The following is a 15,500-nucleotide window of genomic DNA, read 5'->3' on the forward strand; positions in this document are numbered from 1 at the left end:
CAATCACAGTGCAAAACAGATGTCAAGAGCATGAATTGGACGCTTATGGAACGACCATGAATTTTAGTGTTGGCGAGCGCCAAAACACTACTAGAATTTTACGCGTCACGAGCATCGCAACCTAGAAAGAGCGTACTACACGTTTTCGCTCGTTCGCTTGTTTTTTTTTTTGAGGGTCGTTCGCTTGGTATTTGATTGTCGCGCACAATCAGGCCCAATCCACCACTCGTCTGGTCGGCGCTTCGTTGTCAGCAGCGGGCCGACCTGATTGATATGGGCCTAATCGGCATTTATCAAAAAAAAAAATTGAGAATACAAGCCACAAAATAGTACATGTATCATGTACTCCGTATGTGCGCTAGCGGCGACACGTTAGCGATCGAGCTGACGCAGCGCAGTCCATGCATGGTGCGTGGCCGCCCGTTGCAGCCGTTAGCGAGTTCACGTCTTGCCATTGCCCAAATCCAAGCTGCGGAGAGAGAACGTGCAGAGGAGGAAGAAGAATGAGCGCCGAAGCACCTAGCTGGGAGAACAGGGCAAAGAGCGAACCGGAATTGTTTAGAGCCTATTAGCACATTTCTTTTTCTACTGAAGTCACAGCAAACAAACCACACGTGCATTTACTGTACGGGTGGACGCGATCGACCGGGAGAGTACAATTTATTTACGTATATACGATTATATTAGCTAGGTTGTCACCATCAGCTTACGGCCTGTTCGCTTCAGCTTATAAGCCAGCTGAAAAGCTGAAACGACTGATTTGTTGTAAGAGAAAAACACTGTTTAGTGACTGATAAGCCGGCTCAATAAGCTAAAGCGAACAACCACGTACGTTACGCCCGTAGCAGTCACGTCAGGGCACCCGCCTAGCGCTTTGGCGGCGGGTAATGATGTCCGTCGGAGTTGCGGCGGCGGCAGCGGTCGAAGTCCCCGTCGCCGCCCCCAGCTCTGCGGTGGTGCTTCGCGGCGCCGGCGCCACCGTATCCGTTGCAGGGACCCCTCAACATGGCTTCTCGATCGAGCGAATTGGTTTCGGACTGGTATGGTGGGTCGATCGGGAAGGTACGGCTCGGTCGCCACATGGATTGGCTTTTATAGGCGCGCTAGCGCCTCCTCGCTGCCGGTGATTCTCTCTCATGGATGGTTGATGCATCGTACGACAGCGGTGCTCTCCGGCCGAACTGGCCTATGCAGAGCGTTTTACCTTTACCCGTCAAGTCCACTCCACTAGTTAAGGTGAGTGATAGGTTTCTGCAAGCATTATGTTCCGCTGTCATGCATATTCGACTAGTGTAAACGATGATAAAGCAGCAAAGATCATATTCGCAAGCCATATTTTTTTCACGCTCTGATCGTTGAAAGTGAGGAATGTTAGGTACAATAAATATTCTCAAGGCAGATTGGTCGAAAAAAATATTCTCAAGGCAACATTTGCCCATGCGTACAAACATTATTTTTTTTTAAAAAAGACTAGTATTACTAATTGGAAATAGCCTCCACGTATCAAATATAAATTATGTGGTGGAGCACGCCTAGTAATAACAGTAAAAATAAAAACGAAATATTATTGTACCATAACAAATATAGAAGTGTGAGGAAAAAAAGAAATGTCTAATTTAATAGAGGAATATAGAACGGAAACAATCGCTTATAAAATGTAACTATGTGCATTTTCAAAAAGTGATACTCTATTCCCTCCGTTTAAATTATGAGTTATTTTAGTTTTGTCGGAAGTCAAACTTCTATATCTTTAACCAAACTGCAGGTTGGGCTGAAGCTTTCAGCATTCAGAGCAAGTCAGATAACCCAAATTCCTCCAGAATCACTGACTCGCATCACAGACAACTGCAAAAGCAGGCAGTGGTGCTCTGCCCTGGTAATCAGCATTTGCTTTTTTTTTCCGAAAATACGTAGGACAGCTGCGTATCTTAATATTAAGAAGAAAGATAATCAACATTTGCAATACTGAACATTTGCACTTGCAAAGACTGAAACACACCAGCTTTAACTTTCAAAGTTCACCATCTCGCAAGACCTGTTTCCACTACCTATCACTAACCAAAACTCCACTTCCTTATGCATGCATATAACGAACAATCTTCAGATCACAGATGGCCATTACATCTGAAGGAACACATGCTGACCACTGCCACTGCAGGACCCTTCCCACTTTTGGTCGAGTGCCCATTTCTCACCCTCCTCCAACAAGATTCGCCACTTCTTCACAAAGGTTTGCTGGGTACCTTGTTTCCACGGACATCTTGTTGCAAATTCTCTATAGAGCCCAGCCCAAGCCACCCCTGCACAAAGAAGCAAACATGTTTCAAGTAGATCTGCAGTTTTGGATCCTGTTTTGAAAGATCTGTCATAAAAAAAATCTTCATTTTCGAAAGGATTTTATAACTCCATAGCTTTGTGGCACCCATGCTAGTCATTCCTCTGCAAGTGTAGAACTGATGAGATAGAGATCGGTAGTGTATGTCTTACATTTGGCAATAAATTTCATGCTCTCCATTAGTCAGGCACACATGACTTTGTGTTTTTCCATCAGATCCTCCCACACAAGAGTTTCTGCTAATTTCTAGGCATTTTCTGGGCAATGAATGCGTCCAAGTAGCCAATGATCTTATGATAGAACTTGGAAATGTTATGTTAGTGCAAACAATTGATATGATCAGTTTCAAGCAAAACAGTGTGGAAGCAAAAGAAATGAATGCATAAATTTCTGTCAGAACACATGTCCACAAGTAAACCAAATTAAGATGTTGGATGGACGACGCACGCCGCCGCCACCAACACCCACCGCCACCGGGCTTCGCCGGCACGAAGCATCCGGATCGGGGGCGCCATCTCAGTGCGGCACGGCGCACAGATCAAAGCAGCACGGCGGAGGATCGGCGAGGCGTAAGCGTACCTGGTTGAGGCGAATACGCGCGCTTTAGGTCCTTGGAGCGAGGGAGGGGATGGGTTGGAGCGAAGAGCTCGTGCTAGGGCTTGAGGATGTGGAAGGGATGGATGGCTCGAGCCTTGCGCTTGCAGTGACCGACGGCGCTGCGGCCGGCGGCGGCGCTGGATCGCGGAGAGGAGAGGAGGGTGAACCTGCCCATACGACGACGACGGAGTGCTTACTTGTAAATACGTAGGTTTTTTTTTTGCAAAATATCGGATCGCGATCCAAATTAGAGACTTTAAAAAATCCTCCTAATTTGGATCGCGATTATAGTAATTGCGATCCAAATTAGGGGTGCCATTGAAAAATACTTGATCCGATATTTTTAGAAAACCCCTATTCTCCAGGTCGGCGAGACGTCGGCCGACGAGGCCGTGCTGCCACCGGCGGATCCATCCGCCAACAGAGCGCACTAAAGACGCGGCTCCGGCGCCGGCTTCCTCGGGCCTCAGGCGCCACACCCGCGCCGCTAGTTCCGGCTCCACGCCACTGCCTTTCAACTGGAGCCTGCTGCCTGATTGCTCACCTTCTCCTGCACGCCACCATGGAGACGACGAGGAGGTAGAAGAAGAGTAGAAGACACAGCCGGTGGAAAGAGAAGAAGAAGAAGGCCTTGATTGATGTCGACGTTCGGCTCTGCCCTCCAACGCCGTTAGGCAGAGGCGCCGCCGCCGCCCGGCGACGAGACGGACGCCACGGACACGTACATCGTCAGCATGGCCAATACAAGCCCGGCCGGGGGCCGGCGTCCTCGTCCTCAGCGCCGCCACGTGCTCCACCTCCACACCACCCGCAGTCCCGCACCCCCGAGTACCTCGGCCTCGACAGGGTCAACGGCCTACTTCCTCGCGCATACCAGCGGAGGCAGCGACGTCGTCATCGGCTCATCGGCCTCGTCGACACCGGGGTGTGGCCCGAGAACCGGAGCTTCGATGACGCCGGGTAGGGCCGGGGGCCCCGTGGCGGGCCAAGGAAGGGTCCAACTTCACCGCGTCGGCGTGCCACAAGTCCACAACAAGCTAGCTCATCGGCGCGCGGTCCTTCACGGCGTCGTACCAGTCGTTGCGAACAAGGGCGCCGGGCCAGACTGGACCAAGGGAAAGGGGAAGCGGTCGCCGCGGGACGTTCTCAGGCACGGGACGCGCACGGCCAGCACTGCGGCGGGAGACGCGGTGCGGGCGCCGGCCAGGGGCATGGCGCCGGCGTACAAGGCGTGCTGGGCCGGCGGGCGCTACAGCGCCGACATCCTGGCGGCTTTGGAGGCCGCGGTGGCGGACGGCGTCGACGTGCTCTCCGTCTCCGCCGGCGTCGCGGCGGGCGGAGACCTCGCGGCCTGCTTCAAGGACGCGTCTTGGCTCGCCATCGACCGCGAGTTCCACGGGCAAGGGTGGGCTCTGCTTAGCCGATGTCAAACATTATGTAAGCGGCTGCACAGTGGGCACCATCGCTGATTCCAAATTTAATTTGAAGGAGACAAGCAAGCACAAATTTTTATACGGTGGATGCAGAGCACCGATCAACTGTGGGGGTACAATTTATTTACGTACGATTAGCCCGGCATCACCAGATTATTATTTAAGCTGCAGTGCTGTGTACCCCATGCATCAACGTGGTGTCTACCAATACGGAGTCTCGCATCCAGGTGCACGAGAGCCGGCGCAATGGCTGCTAGCTCATGCGCAGCGTTGGCCGCGCTTGAGCTGGGCGTAGCCGCCGCCGCCCACGACCTCCTCTTCGTCCTCGTAGCTGGTCTCTTCGTAGCTCTCGTACTCGTAGCGGCGCCCGCCGCCGGCGTGTCCGTTCCCGTGGCGGCGGCCGGCGCTGTAGGTCTCCTCCTCGCACGACTCCTCGTAGGTCTCCTGGTAAGTCTCGTAGCGGTGGGAGCCGCCGCCGTTGTGGTGGCGGTGCGCCTGCTGCTGCTGCTGCAGGGCGTGGTTGCTGTGGCCGCGGCGGGGGTCGTAGCAGTCCCCGTCCACCTCCTCGAACGACTCCTTGTGCACGGCCGTGTGGTGCTGCACGGCGCCGCCGCCGCCGGTGTGGCGCGGGTTCCCGGCGAATTTGGTGACGTGCTCGGAGTGACTGCGGTGGTAGTTCATGTTCATGTCGGGTTGCGGCTGGCCGTAGCCGCCGTAGCCGCAGGAACTCCTCCGCATGGCTGCTGGCACGCTGGTGGCTAAGCGATTGGTTTCCCTGCGCTACCTGTGCCTTGGCAGTTGGCTCTCGGCACTGCATGGATCGATCGGCTTGGGGTTGTGTTTTATAGGAGCGATACGATATTGCTTTAGGCTACATGCGTTTTCACTGTGGAATGTGGATTGCAGCATTTGTTCTGGGCTGGTAGTGGTAGGGTAGTAGGACAGACACTGCTCTGACAGTCCGACCTGATCAATGGCTTTATTCTTCTTCGAGTCCAGTCAGGCGAGTCCTCAGGCCTGCACGAGCATCTAGTTCGTTGTGGGCGGCATGGCATAAACAATACCAAAATGATTAAAGCAATGATCCGGCTTGCCCCGTAAATGGTGATTGGTGAAGCAGCAACGAGATCCTATTCGCGTGCCCTATTTGACGGCTTATTTTTTGCCTTGCTAGCTGTAGTAGGCAAGTAGCAAAAATATGCAGCAGTTGCATTTTAACCCCACAACGTATCACGCGTTGGTCATATCACCTCCTCAAGTACTACAAAACCGGATGTTTAACTCTCTAACCTGCACAAAACTGTTTAAATGACCCCCTGAGGTAGCTTTGCATGGTAGTTTTGCCACGTTGGCATGCTGAGATGGACGGAGATGCTGGTGTGGATCGACTGATACGCGAGCTCTGTTTGCAAGTTGACAGGTCACGGTCCTCTATCTTAGTCTTCTCCTCCCTCTCCCATGGCCGCTCCAGCGCTCCACTCAACATGCTCATTGTCCTTGAGCAGCGGGAGCCTGCCGACGAGGTCATCTGAGCAGCAAGTTCAGGCGTGGGCACAGCGGGTTAGCTGCAGCTTTGGTGCCAAAGGTCAGGGCACCCTTGCTGGGTTTGTGCAAGCCCACGCACGACGATGTTGCTCTGCTCTAGGCCGAGGTTCTCACACAACTGATGCGGTAGCTGCTCCGCGAGCGCCTCCAGGACGTCGCCGTCGTCACGCTTGCTACAGGGCCCGGCATGGTTATCGAAAATCATACCGAAAAGAAATCTGGCCGAGCCGAGCCCGTCCAGACTATTGTTTCATTTATTTTTTCTATTAATTAAAGAAGAACGGGAAGGCTGAGCTGACCCAAAAATGATCCCGACAATATCTATGTGATAGTTTTGGGCTCAAATTTTCGATCCGAAATAAATCGGGCTTTTGTTGGCCCGGTTTGAAAAATGCTCTAGGTCTAGTTATATGTACCAGAAATCACTAATAAACTTTGTGAAGGTCTGAAGGGGTGTGAAGAGAGGTAAAAACTTTTCCACCTTTCATCATGATTGCGCTGCATGCTCTGCTGTGGACTGGAGCAGCCGGGGTCCGGTCCTTCACCTGATCATCTCCAACAGATCGATCCTCACTTCCTGCTGGTCATGTGCACCTCAGCTTTTGCTGTAACGACAGCGTACCCTACGATTCATTTTGGGGCAATCTTTGCTACGATTTTAACTTCTGAGGAGACAAGGGACAAGCAATCATACGAGCTGAGCTAAATCAAACGAGCAGGCCTGATATACCAGCCGGTACAGGGCACAAATTTTCATATCGGTGGATGCAGAGCACCGATGGATCAACTGGGGGAGCACAATTTATTTACGTACGTACGAGTAGCCCGTTTTTTTGCCGGATCATTTTAGCTGCAGTGCAGTGTGTACCCCATGCATCAACGTTGGCATCTACTGGAGGTGCGCCTGCTGCTGGAGGGCGTGGTTGTTGTGGCCGCGGCGGGGGTCGTAGCCGTCCCCGTCCACCTCCTTGAACGACTCCGTGTGCACAGCCGTGTGTTGCTGCACGGCGGCGGCGGCGCCGCCGCCGCCGCCGGCGTGGCAGGGGTTCCCGGCGACTTTGGTGACGCGCTCGGAGTGCGTGTCGTGGTCGTCCATGTTGGGTTGAGGCTGGCCGCTGCCGTGGAAGGCACTCCTCCGCCGCAACCGCATGGCCATAGTGATTGGTTTCCCCTGCGTTTACCCTGTGCCTTCGCACTTGGATCGCTATGGTTCGCGGCTTTGCGTGGATCAACTTGGCTGCTTGGGGTTCTGTTTTATAGGGGCGCTATGATTCTTAACTGCATGCGTTTTCACTGTGGATTGCAGCATTTGTTCTGGCTGGTAGAGTGGTAGTGGTAGGGTAGGACAGTCATTACAATATTTGCTCCGACCTGATCCATGGCTTTATTCTTTCAAGTCCACTCAGGCGAGTCCTCAGGCCTGCGCAGCGCATCTAGTTCGCTGTGGGCATGGCATGGCATATACAATCCCAAAATGATTAAAAAGCAATGATCAAAGCCGCACAGATCCTATTCGCGTGCCATATTTGACGGTCTTTTTTTTTTTTGGCCTTGCTAGCTGTAGTATCGAAATACACGCAGCACTTGCATAACAATGCAGATCAATGATTTGAATCATATGAAGCTTGCATTTTTTGTGGCTTGTTAGTGCCAGTCAGTCACAAAACGTGTGCTACGAATTATCCGACCATAAAGTACAACAGGGGATCTCGCAAAATGGAATCCAAGAGATCAAGATAACAGTAGTACAGCTAGGAGAAAAGAAGGAAGTGGACTCAAGTTTCAAACCCTAAAAAACGCAGGACCCAAAGAGCGAGCAAATTGAAAACAATTCCCACTTAGAGTTACACCCCCGTACCCCTCACGGAGCCCCACCTGCCAGGGCAGGAGGGTGACGAAAAGGTGTGACGAAGGGTGAGAGGACAAAAAACTGGATGATAGAAAATGATTCTGCTAAAAACCTCTTTTTTCTCCTTACCCACCCGCGCGTACCCTCCCGCGCGCTAATTACGTTCCTGATTTTTTGGGTGAGGTCTCCTTCCTTTTTCACGCTCTGCCGTTCCGCAACTCCATGATTTTCTCCGTGGTTTCCTTCCTTTTACACTCTTGATTGATCGGTAGACTTCCTATTGAGAGCCTTCCTTTTGAGAGCCTTTAATTTAATTTCGTTCCTATTTTTTCTCCATGGTCTCCTTCCTTTTCCATGCTATGTTGTCCCGCGACTTCATGATTTTCTCTACGGTTTCCATCCCTTTACATGCCTTTTACATGCTCTTGATTGATTGGTAGCCTTTGTATTGGGAGCCTTCCTTTTGAGAGCATTTACTTTAATTCCATTCCTAATTTTTCTCCATGATCTCCTTCCTTTTCCATGCTTTGCCGTCCCGCGACTCCAAGATTTTCTCCGTGGTTTCGTTCCTTTTTACACGCTCTTGATTGGTAGACATCCTATTGAGAGCCTTTAATTTATAGGTATGGCGATGGCAAGTTCTCTCCTACGTCCAAGTCTCCTTCTTGCTTCACGTCCTCCTTCCACCGAGGGGCTATTACTGGACCTCCACACCCTAACGTAGGAACGCAATCGAGATCAAAGGTCTACTAGTCCTTCCACTGAGGACTATTGCCGGACTTCCACATCCTCGTGGTGGAACTACATGCTGGAACTCAAATGGCTGTCGGCACCATTTGATCAATTTTGCAACCGCCCGGCGAAGGAAGGCCACTGTTGTAAGATCACCACGCCAATTAGGTAAGGCCCTAAACCTTCATCTTCTTCCTACTATATAAGGTACTTATGCATGTTTGATCATGTAATTTCACAATGTGATGATTCCATATGTTCTCCACCCTAGACCGCAACGAAACATTGTCAGATTGATAATCCATTATGTTTGTGTACAACTCCAAAATCTCTAGATATCTGAGAGTGATAATCCATGATGTTTTGAGTTCATGACATTGTCTACATTATACATTGAGTTCATGACAATGCCCTATATCTTGTGTTTATGCGGCTGACTTTTAGCCATTACGTATTATTCCATTATCATTGTATCATGTTACCTGTGTTGCTCTACAAAGAATGATAAATTCTTTTTTTTACTCACCAACAGTACATAATCCATCAGATCTTTCATTACATGATATCTGATCAAGATGGGTCATCGAGCCGTGCTTGGAGATGTGATGAACACACACGTAAGCGGAGCATCGATCCATGGTGTTAAGAGACCTAGAGAAGGTATCTAATTTTTGGTTGAATCATAATGTTCTGGTTTCATATTTGGTTGAATCCCAATGTTCTGGTTGCACATAACATATTAAGGAGACTTATCCATGTAACCTTTTGAGCGCAGGTGAAAATGTTGATGATGCAGAATGACAGAAAGCAAGGGAATGATATGCAAATATGCCATTGGAGAAGAAGGCTGAGTGGAATGCAAAGAGAAGGGAAGATCATCAGCGTAAAAAGGTGGAGAGACAATCAAGCAATGGCATGCTGGAACCTCTCAGACAATTAGGCAGTGTCATGCATGAACTTCTGGGAGAACCATCATGTGATGAACCACCTCTCAAACAATTAGGCAATATCTTATACATTCATTAAAAATTGTGAGTCAGTATAGTAGGATCCTTAAATTATGATATAGTTTTTTTTACTTTCACAGGGATATCTCATGATATGGATCGGGTGATGTTGGTGGGGATTGGCTTAGTAGGAACCCCAGCTATACAAGATCACTGAGAACTTATCATATGCTACCAATCTTCGTATCAGGTCTGATAGTAGTACCTTGACATGATGTTCAATAGGTTTTTTAATTGATATCTTTAAGCATTTACAATTTGCATCCCAGATCTTGATGAGATGCCTCTGGATGTTCTAGGATTGGATGGAGTCAAGGAAACGGATGACGAGGGAAGGCAAATATTGAATTGTCACAGAGAAGTAAGCAAACATCTGACTTCGTGTTTACTGGTATGGCTTATATGAAACCCATGTAGCCCTAGCATATAATCATACATGCAGGATATCGCCTCTAACAATAGGCATGTATATTTATATATTTAAAGATGTACCAATGATTAGCATTGTCCCTAATGATGTGTCTCTACAAGATCTGAGAGTGGAGGAAAGCATGGAAAAGGAGGGGCATACATTTGCCTCAATGTCAGCTGATAAGAAAAGCGTGAGGAATGCCAAAAGAAGAGCAAATTACCATCACTCAAAGTGCCAGGAAGAGGCAATCTTCCTTGATGTAGAAAAACCTAATCTCGCCTTCACTGGTATGCATGTTAATTTTTGCCTACAAAATTTGATGGAGTTCCAGCGACTTGCAATTATTCTAATTTTGCGCTACAAGCAGGAGAAATTGGATATAGACAATCTGTGGTAACGGCAAACATTGCAACTCCAGATGCATGTTTGAAATTGTACTGCCTATGTTTAAAATTTTATTTAAGCACATGGATGCGTATATAAGTTTTTTTAATAAGGTGACCAACATATTGGAGTAGAGGTGTCTCCGGAGGAACTGAAGAGGTTAAGAGAAAGGAAAAGATATGTTGAACTATCTGACTTTGAAAGACAACAAAAAATATTAAAAAATAACAATGGACGACACAATAAAATTTCTAAACAAGGTACTATATTTGAGCTATTTTCTCAAATTCCATTAATTGTTTTATACTATATATAATTATGTTGTTCCATTTTTGGGCGAATGTTTCAGATATAGGGTTACAAACCCCTATTGGAACATTGCAGTCTGCGGTAACCCAGTTAGGGTCTGGTCCAAGAACAAGGGGTTCTATTAATAATGAAAATGCCGAACCTAATCAATCTGGTTTATAAGAACCAGACAATCCATTGCACGGAATAGAAGGTAACTTTAAATCACTTGGTCTTGTCTATGATTTTCATTGTACGTTGACAATATCCCAATTAATATATTGTATTCTATTCTACAATGAAACAGAGAACAATTTAGATGAGATGGATCCTGACCAAGAAGGAGATGATAAGTTAGATGATGGTGAAGCGAGGGTATTTTACCAACGAGGTATGTTATATATTATTGAAATGAATGTAACTTTCCTCTCGCAACAAGATGGTTTATAATTAATTATTGGTTTATGGCAGATATCCATTACAAGTATTATAGAGATCTGGATATGGCTTCTAAGGGTCCTGAACCATTTGATGGAGTGTACATGAACCTTCCTAAGAAGCATCATGTGTTGAAGAAGGCCAAAAACTGTGAGTTCTGCAATGCGAAGAAGTTCCTTGGTGAAAGACCTGCTTTATGTTGCAGGAATGGGAAGGTCCACATATATGTCCCAGAAGTTTTGTCTGAGCTTCGCCGGTTATTTACGAGTCAAACGGATAGGGATGCAAGGTATTTCAGAAAGCACATATGGTACTTCAACTCACATTTCTCTTTCACCAGCTTTAGGTTTTCCATTGACCGTCATCTCGCGTATGCAAGAGGTAATGGTGTGTATACCTTTAAGGCACATGGCCAGATTTACCATAAGCTCGATCCACTTGTGCCGGGTGGGAAAGGGCCACGCCATATGCAGCTCTACATTTATGACACGGATGATAGTATTGGTTATCGTGTTAAGACATCCCCTAATCTTGATGAGAACCGGATCCGCTTGATCCGTGGTATTTTACGGGACAATCCGTACATCCAAGTGTTCACAAGCCTAGGTACTCTTGCAGATATTCAAGAGTACATGATTGAGTTGAATACCAAGATTTCTATTGATTAGAGGAGATACAATGCACCCAAAATGGAGCAGATTGCGGCTATCTAGGTTGATGGCAATAACTCTCAGCATAGGTTCTCCCGGAGCATTGGATATATGGAAAATGAGATGATCCGTACTATATTATGGCGTACCATGGCTGTTATGACCCATTGGCATATCCTTTGTTTTTCCCTTGTGGCGAGACTGACTGGGAGGACAAGACGATAGTGTTTCGAGATCCACCACCATCAAAGCCAAAGTGGAAGTATACTAAGCGTAACAGGAAAAGGTATGCGTATTCCACCATTCTTTCGTACTTCATCCATAGATTCATTGCACTCACTATATGAAATCTGATGATTTATGCTGCAACATAGATGGAACTGAAGCCGATGTGGGTGATCGTACAAACAATGACCACTGTGTCGTGCAAGGACGTAAAAAAAGAGTCGCTCATGGTATGTACTATTTTTCTTGTGCTTTCATACACACTTCACTTTGCTGTATTTGTAAAGTATTTATTTACTTTTGCCTCATAGATCCGCATATTGATGAAGCAGATGACACAGCATATGGTGACTACATCAATGAGGAGGTGTGTATGCAGATATGCCATATTATATCATTCACAAATTTAAGATTGAAAAGTAAGAGCGTCGGAGGAGAGGAGGTGGAGCGGTGGCGGCGGTGGAAGAGAGGAGGGGGTAGCGGCGCTAGCACCGGAGGAGAGGAGTGGCGAAGCGATACCGGCGGTAGAGAGGAGGAGAGGTTCGAGAGAGGCAACAGGCAGGTGGCGGCGGGAGAGAGAGGAGGGGTAGTGGTGGTTAGGGTTTAGATTTAGTTTTATGTGGGGTGGAGGGTAACGGGCCAATACAGGCCGGCACCCTAAAATCGTGCCGGGCCGGGCCGCCCGTCGTGCCGAGGTGGCGGCCCACGCCCGGCATGAGCCATTAGGCTGAGCCAGCCCGAGCTCAAAGAGTTACGGGCCGGGCCAGGCTTAGGACGGGCCAAAAAACCGAGTTTTGTGTTGGGCTGTCAGGCTGCTGGCTGCATGGACTATCTATACCCTAAATGAAACTTAATTAAACCATGGATGTAATAATTAATAAGTAGAAGGAAAAAAATCAAACTCAATTATGTATTAAATTCAATGAGATTCATCAATTAAAACTATGGATGTAATAATTAATAAGTAGAAAAAATATAATCAAACTCAATTCTATATTACATTAAAATGATAAACATAGCATTGTAATGGTTATAATATGACCATAGAATTTTATTTAAAAAAATAATCCATCTTTAGTTATTTTCTCTCTCTTCTAGGTCTAGATCTTGATCTAGATGACAACCTAATGAAGCTAGAAATGATGTATAGAAGTTGAAAATGAAGGTTGGAATGGCACATACTTACCTTTTATAGCCACCTCCTCCAAAGAAAACAAGAGCTCCAAATGGAAGGTTGGCTGGTGAAGAAGCTGTTCGCGACTTTATCTGGGCGGCATCTGTGCTAGCGGGCCACCTAACGCACCCGCCAGCACATATGCATCCCATGTGTGCTGGCGGACGCTTAGCTCGCCCGTCAGCACAGAGCTGGCTCTGTGCTGGCAGGCACTAGCCCGGTGGCCCCGATCATCTTTGTGCTGGTGGGTGCCAATTTCACCCTTCAGTATGCTAATTTTGACGTGCCAACACAAATCATTTTCGGGGTAGCGTTTCTCTTGGCCCTGATCTTGTGTGGTTGTGTTGGTACTTGGTACTCGGTATGGCCTGGCACTGGCACCGCATTGGGTCGGCTTTTATAGGAGCTCAACACGCGTAGTCATGGGCTCGCTCATGGCATTGATGGAAGAAGAATTTGCGCAGTAGGGTAGTGCAGGGGCTGCAGGCTGCTCAGCTGATGGGCTCGGACCGTCGGACGTGGTCAGTTGCTTTAGTTTTTGAGTGATCGAGTCCACTAATGTCTCGAGCATCATCGAGAACAATTCTGGTGCTCAAACCCCTTGAGGTAGTACTCCCGAGTGACAAATAAAAAAAGATCATATCCTTCGCAAAAGAAAAGGAAAAAAAGCTGAGAGTGGAAAATCAACCGATAAAAGAGGCGATTAGAAATTTGCAGACCGGCAGTAGTGAATTGTTAATGCGCCTTGCGTTGTGATTAATTAAATACACGAAAGGCTGCTTGTACAATCAGGAAAAATTGCCCTCCTGGCACTCACTGGCAAAACCACGGATCGGAGCTGCTTCCCTGGGGCAAAACGATTTCCTCGCATGCATGCTGGAGAGCAAGACCGGATCGTTCACCCTCTAGCCGTGATATCTTGCTCCATGAGGGATCTCTGCTAGCTCTACAAGCTTGGGCGCGCGCCATGGCTGCCATGATGCCCAGCAGCCGGTCCGGGTCCGCCCCTTCACCTGCGACGACGACAGATCACAGAACGGCGAGCCGAGGCGGGGAGAGAGAGCGAGAGCGTCACCAGATGCAACGTGGCGCAGGAAGCGAGGCATGCATCCAGGAGGAAGAAGAAGGAGATCGGGATGGTCAGACTCAGACAGGCGGCGGCGGCGCTCCGGCGAGCCGTGGCGTGAAGCAGAGGCGGCGTACCATGCGACCTAAGGAGCGGTCGTTGTTTCAGAAAATACCGTCCACCCCTTGGGAGCCTGTGAACCGTCCGGTCGAGCCTGTGTGGCCCAGAATAGACCCACGGCGGGAGGCGCCTGCCTCGTCAGGCTCGGATGACGGGCGCGTACATGGCGGCCCGCCGAGACTGAAGAAGCAGAGGATGTCTGGCTCGCTTGCCCGGGCTTCGAGCACCAGTGGCGGCGGCGCGATTCTACACGTGTTCGTGTAAATGCCTCACTACCGCAACGATTTCGGTGGGGGATGCAAACTCGCGCAGGTCCCGCCTCCCGCCCCGATTACGCTCTCGGAACAAAAACAAAAGGAAAACAGTAGCAGCACAGAGCGTGCCTCGAAACCTTTTATTCATGTCACGGTCTTATTCTTGTATGTATACATAAAGTGCATGCAGTGTGCGTACACACACTCATGTGACCGTGCACACCGTACACATAGCTAGCTAGCTGTCAGGACGCAGGAAGCAGCTGGCAGCGCTGCGTTCCTGACGATGACCGTGAAGTTCACCTCGATCGTCCGATCCGCGTTCAGGCGTAGTACTCGCCGGTGCACGAGTCGTAGCGCTTGCTCTCGCACGCGTCGTAGTGGCGCCCGCCGTGGCCGTAGCCGCCGTGCCCGTGCCCGTGCAGGTGGTGCTGCTCGCGGTGCTCGCCGAGGTGGCCGTGGCAGGACCCCTCGTGCCCGGCGTAGCCACCGACGTGGTGGTGGTGGTGGCTGCCGCTGCGGCCGAGGTGGCCGCCGCCGTACTGACCGTGGCCGTGGCCGTAGTGGCCCCTGCCGGCGCGCGCCACCTCGTCGATCTCCTCGTACTCCTTGCGGACGGCGTAGCGCTCGCCGCCCTCGCCGTAGCGGTACCCGGGCTCGGCGTACGGCCTCCTCACGTCCTCCGCGCAGTAGCCGGACTCCGAGTAGTACGCCATGGCGGCGGTGATGCCCTGGTGTCAGCTAGCTGATCAGTTCGTTGCAGTGAACGGACTTGTGTGCGCGGTGATCTGCAATGCTGAGACCTGATCGATCGATGCAGGATATATACATGGACTGGCTCTGCTTTTATAGGGTGCAAGCAAAGCAACTCATCCTCATGCATGATTCAGATGGAAGAAATGCTCTGGTAAGGACGTGAGGATGGATGCATGAGTGGAGCAGGGAACTTGTTCTGAAAGATACGTGCGCGCTCACTGCTTTCTGCCGAGCC

At 49.3% G+C, this 15,500-nt stretch overlaps 2 protein-coding genes across 2 annotated transcripts; both read right to left on the reverse strand.

Annotated features, from left to right (window-relative positions):
* Positions 1–4,420: 4,420 nt before the first annotated feature.
* Positions 4,421–5,192, reverse strand: LOC117854912 (uncharacterized). The gene has a single exon (XM_034737173.2). It carries the CDS (start codon positions 5,101–5,103, stop codon positions 4,624–4,626), a length of 480 nt encoding a protein of 159 aa, XP_034593064.1. The 5' UTR covers positions 5,104–5,192; the 3' UTR covers positions 4,421–4,623.
* A 9,428-nt stretch (positions 5,193–14,620) lies between these two features.
* LOC140222757 (uncharacterized) lies at positions 14,621–15,338 on the reverse strand. The gene has a single exon (XM_072293882.1). The coding sequence runs from the start codon at positions 15,223–15,225 to the stop codon at positions 14,833–14,835; it is 393 nt and encodes a 130-aa protein (XP_072149983.1). The 5' UTR covers positions 15,226–15,338; the 3' UTR covers positions 14,621–14,832.
* Positions 15,339–15,500: the final 162 nt, after the last annotated feature.

This window comes from Setaria viridis, chromosome 5 (assembly GCF_005286985.2).
Source record: "Setaria viridis chromosome 5, Setaria_viridis_v4.0, whole genome shotgun sequence".
NCBI classification, from domain to species: domain Eukaryota; kingdom Viridiplantae; phylum Streptophyta; class Magnoliopsida; order Poales; family Poaceae; genus Setaria; species Setaria viridis.

Coding starts and splice junctions, on each gene's coding strand:
- LOC117854912 (XM_034737173.2), bottom strand. CDS start 5,103: ATGCGGAGGAGTTCCTGCGGCTACGGCGGCTACGGCCAGCCGCAACCC.
- LOC140222757 (XM_072293882.1), bottom strand. CDS start 15,225: ATGGCGTACTACTCGGAGTCCGGCTACTGCGCGGAGGACGTGAGGAGG.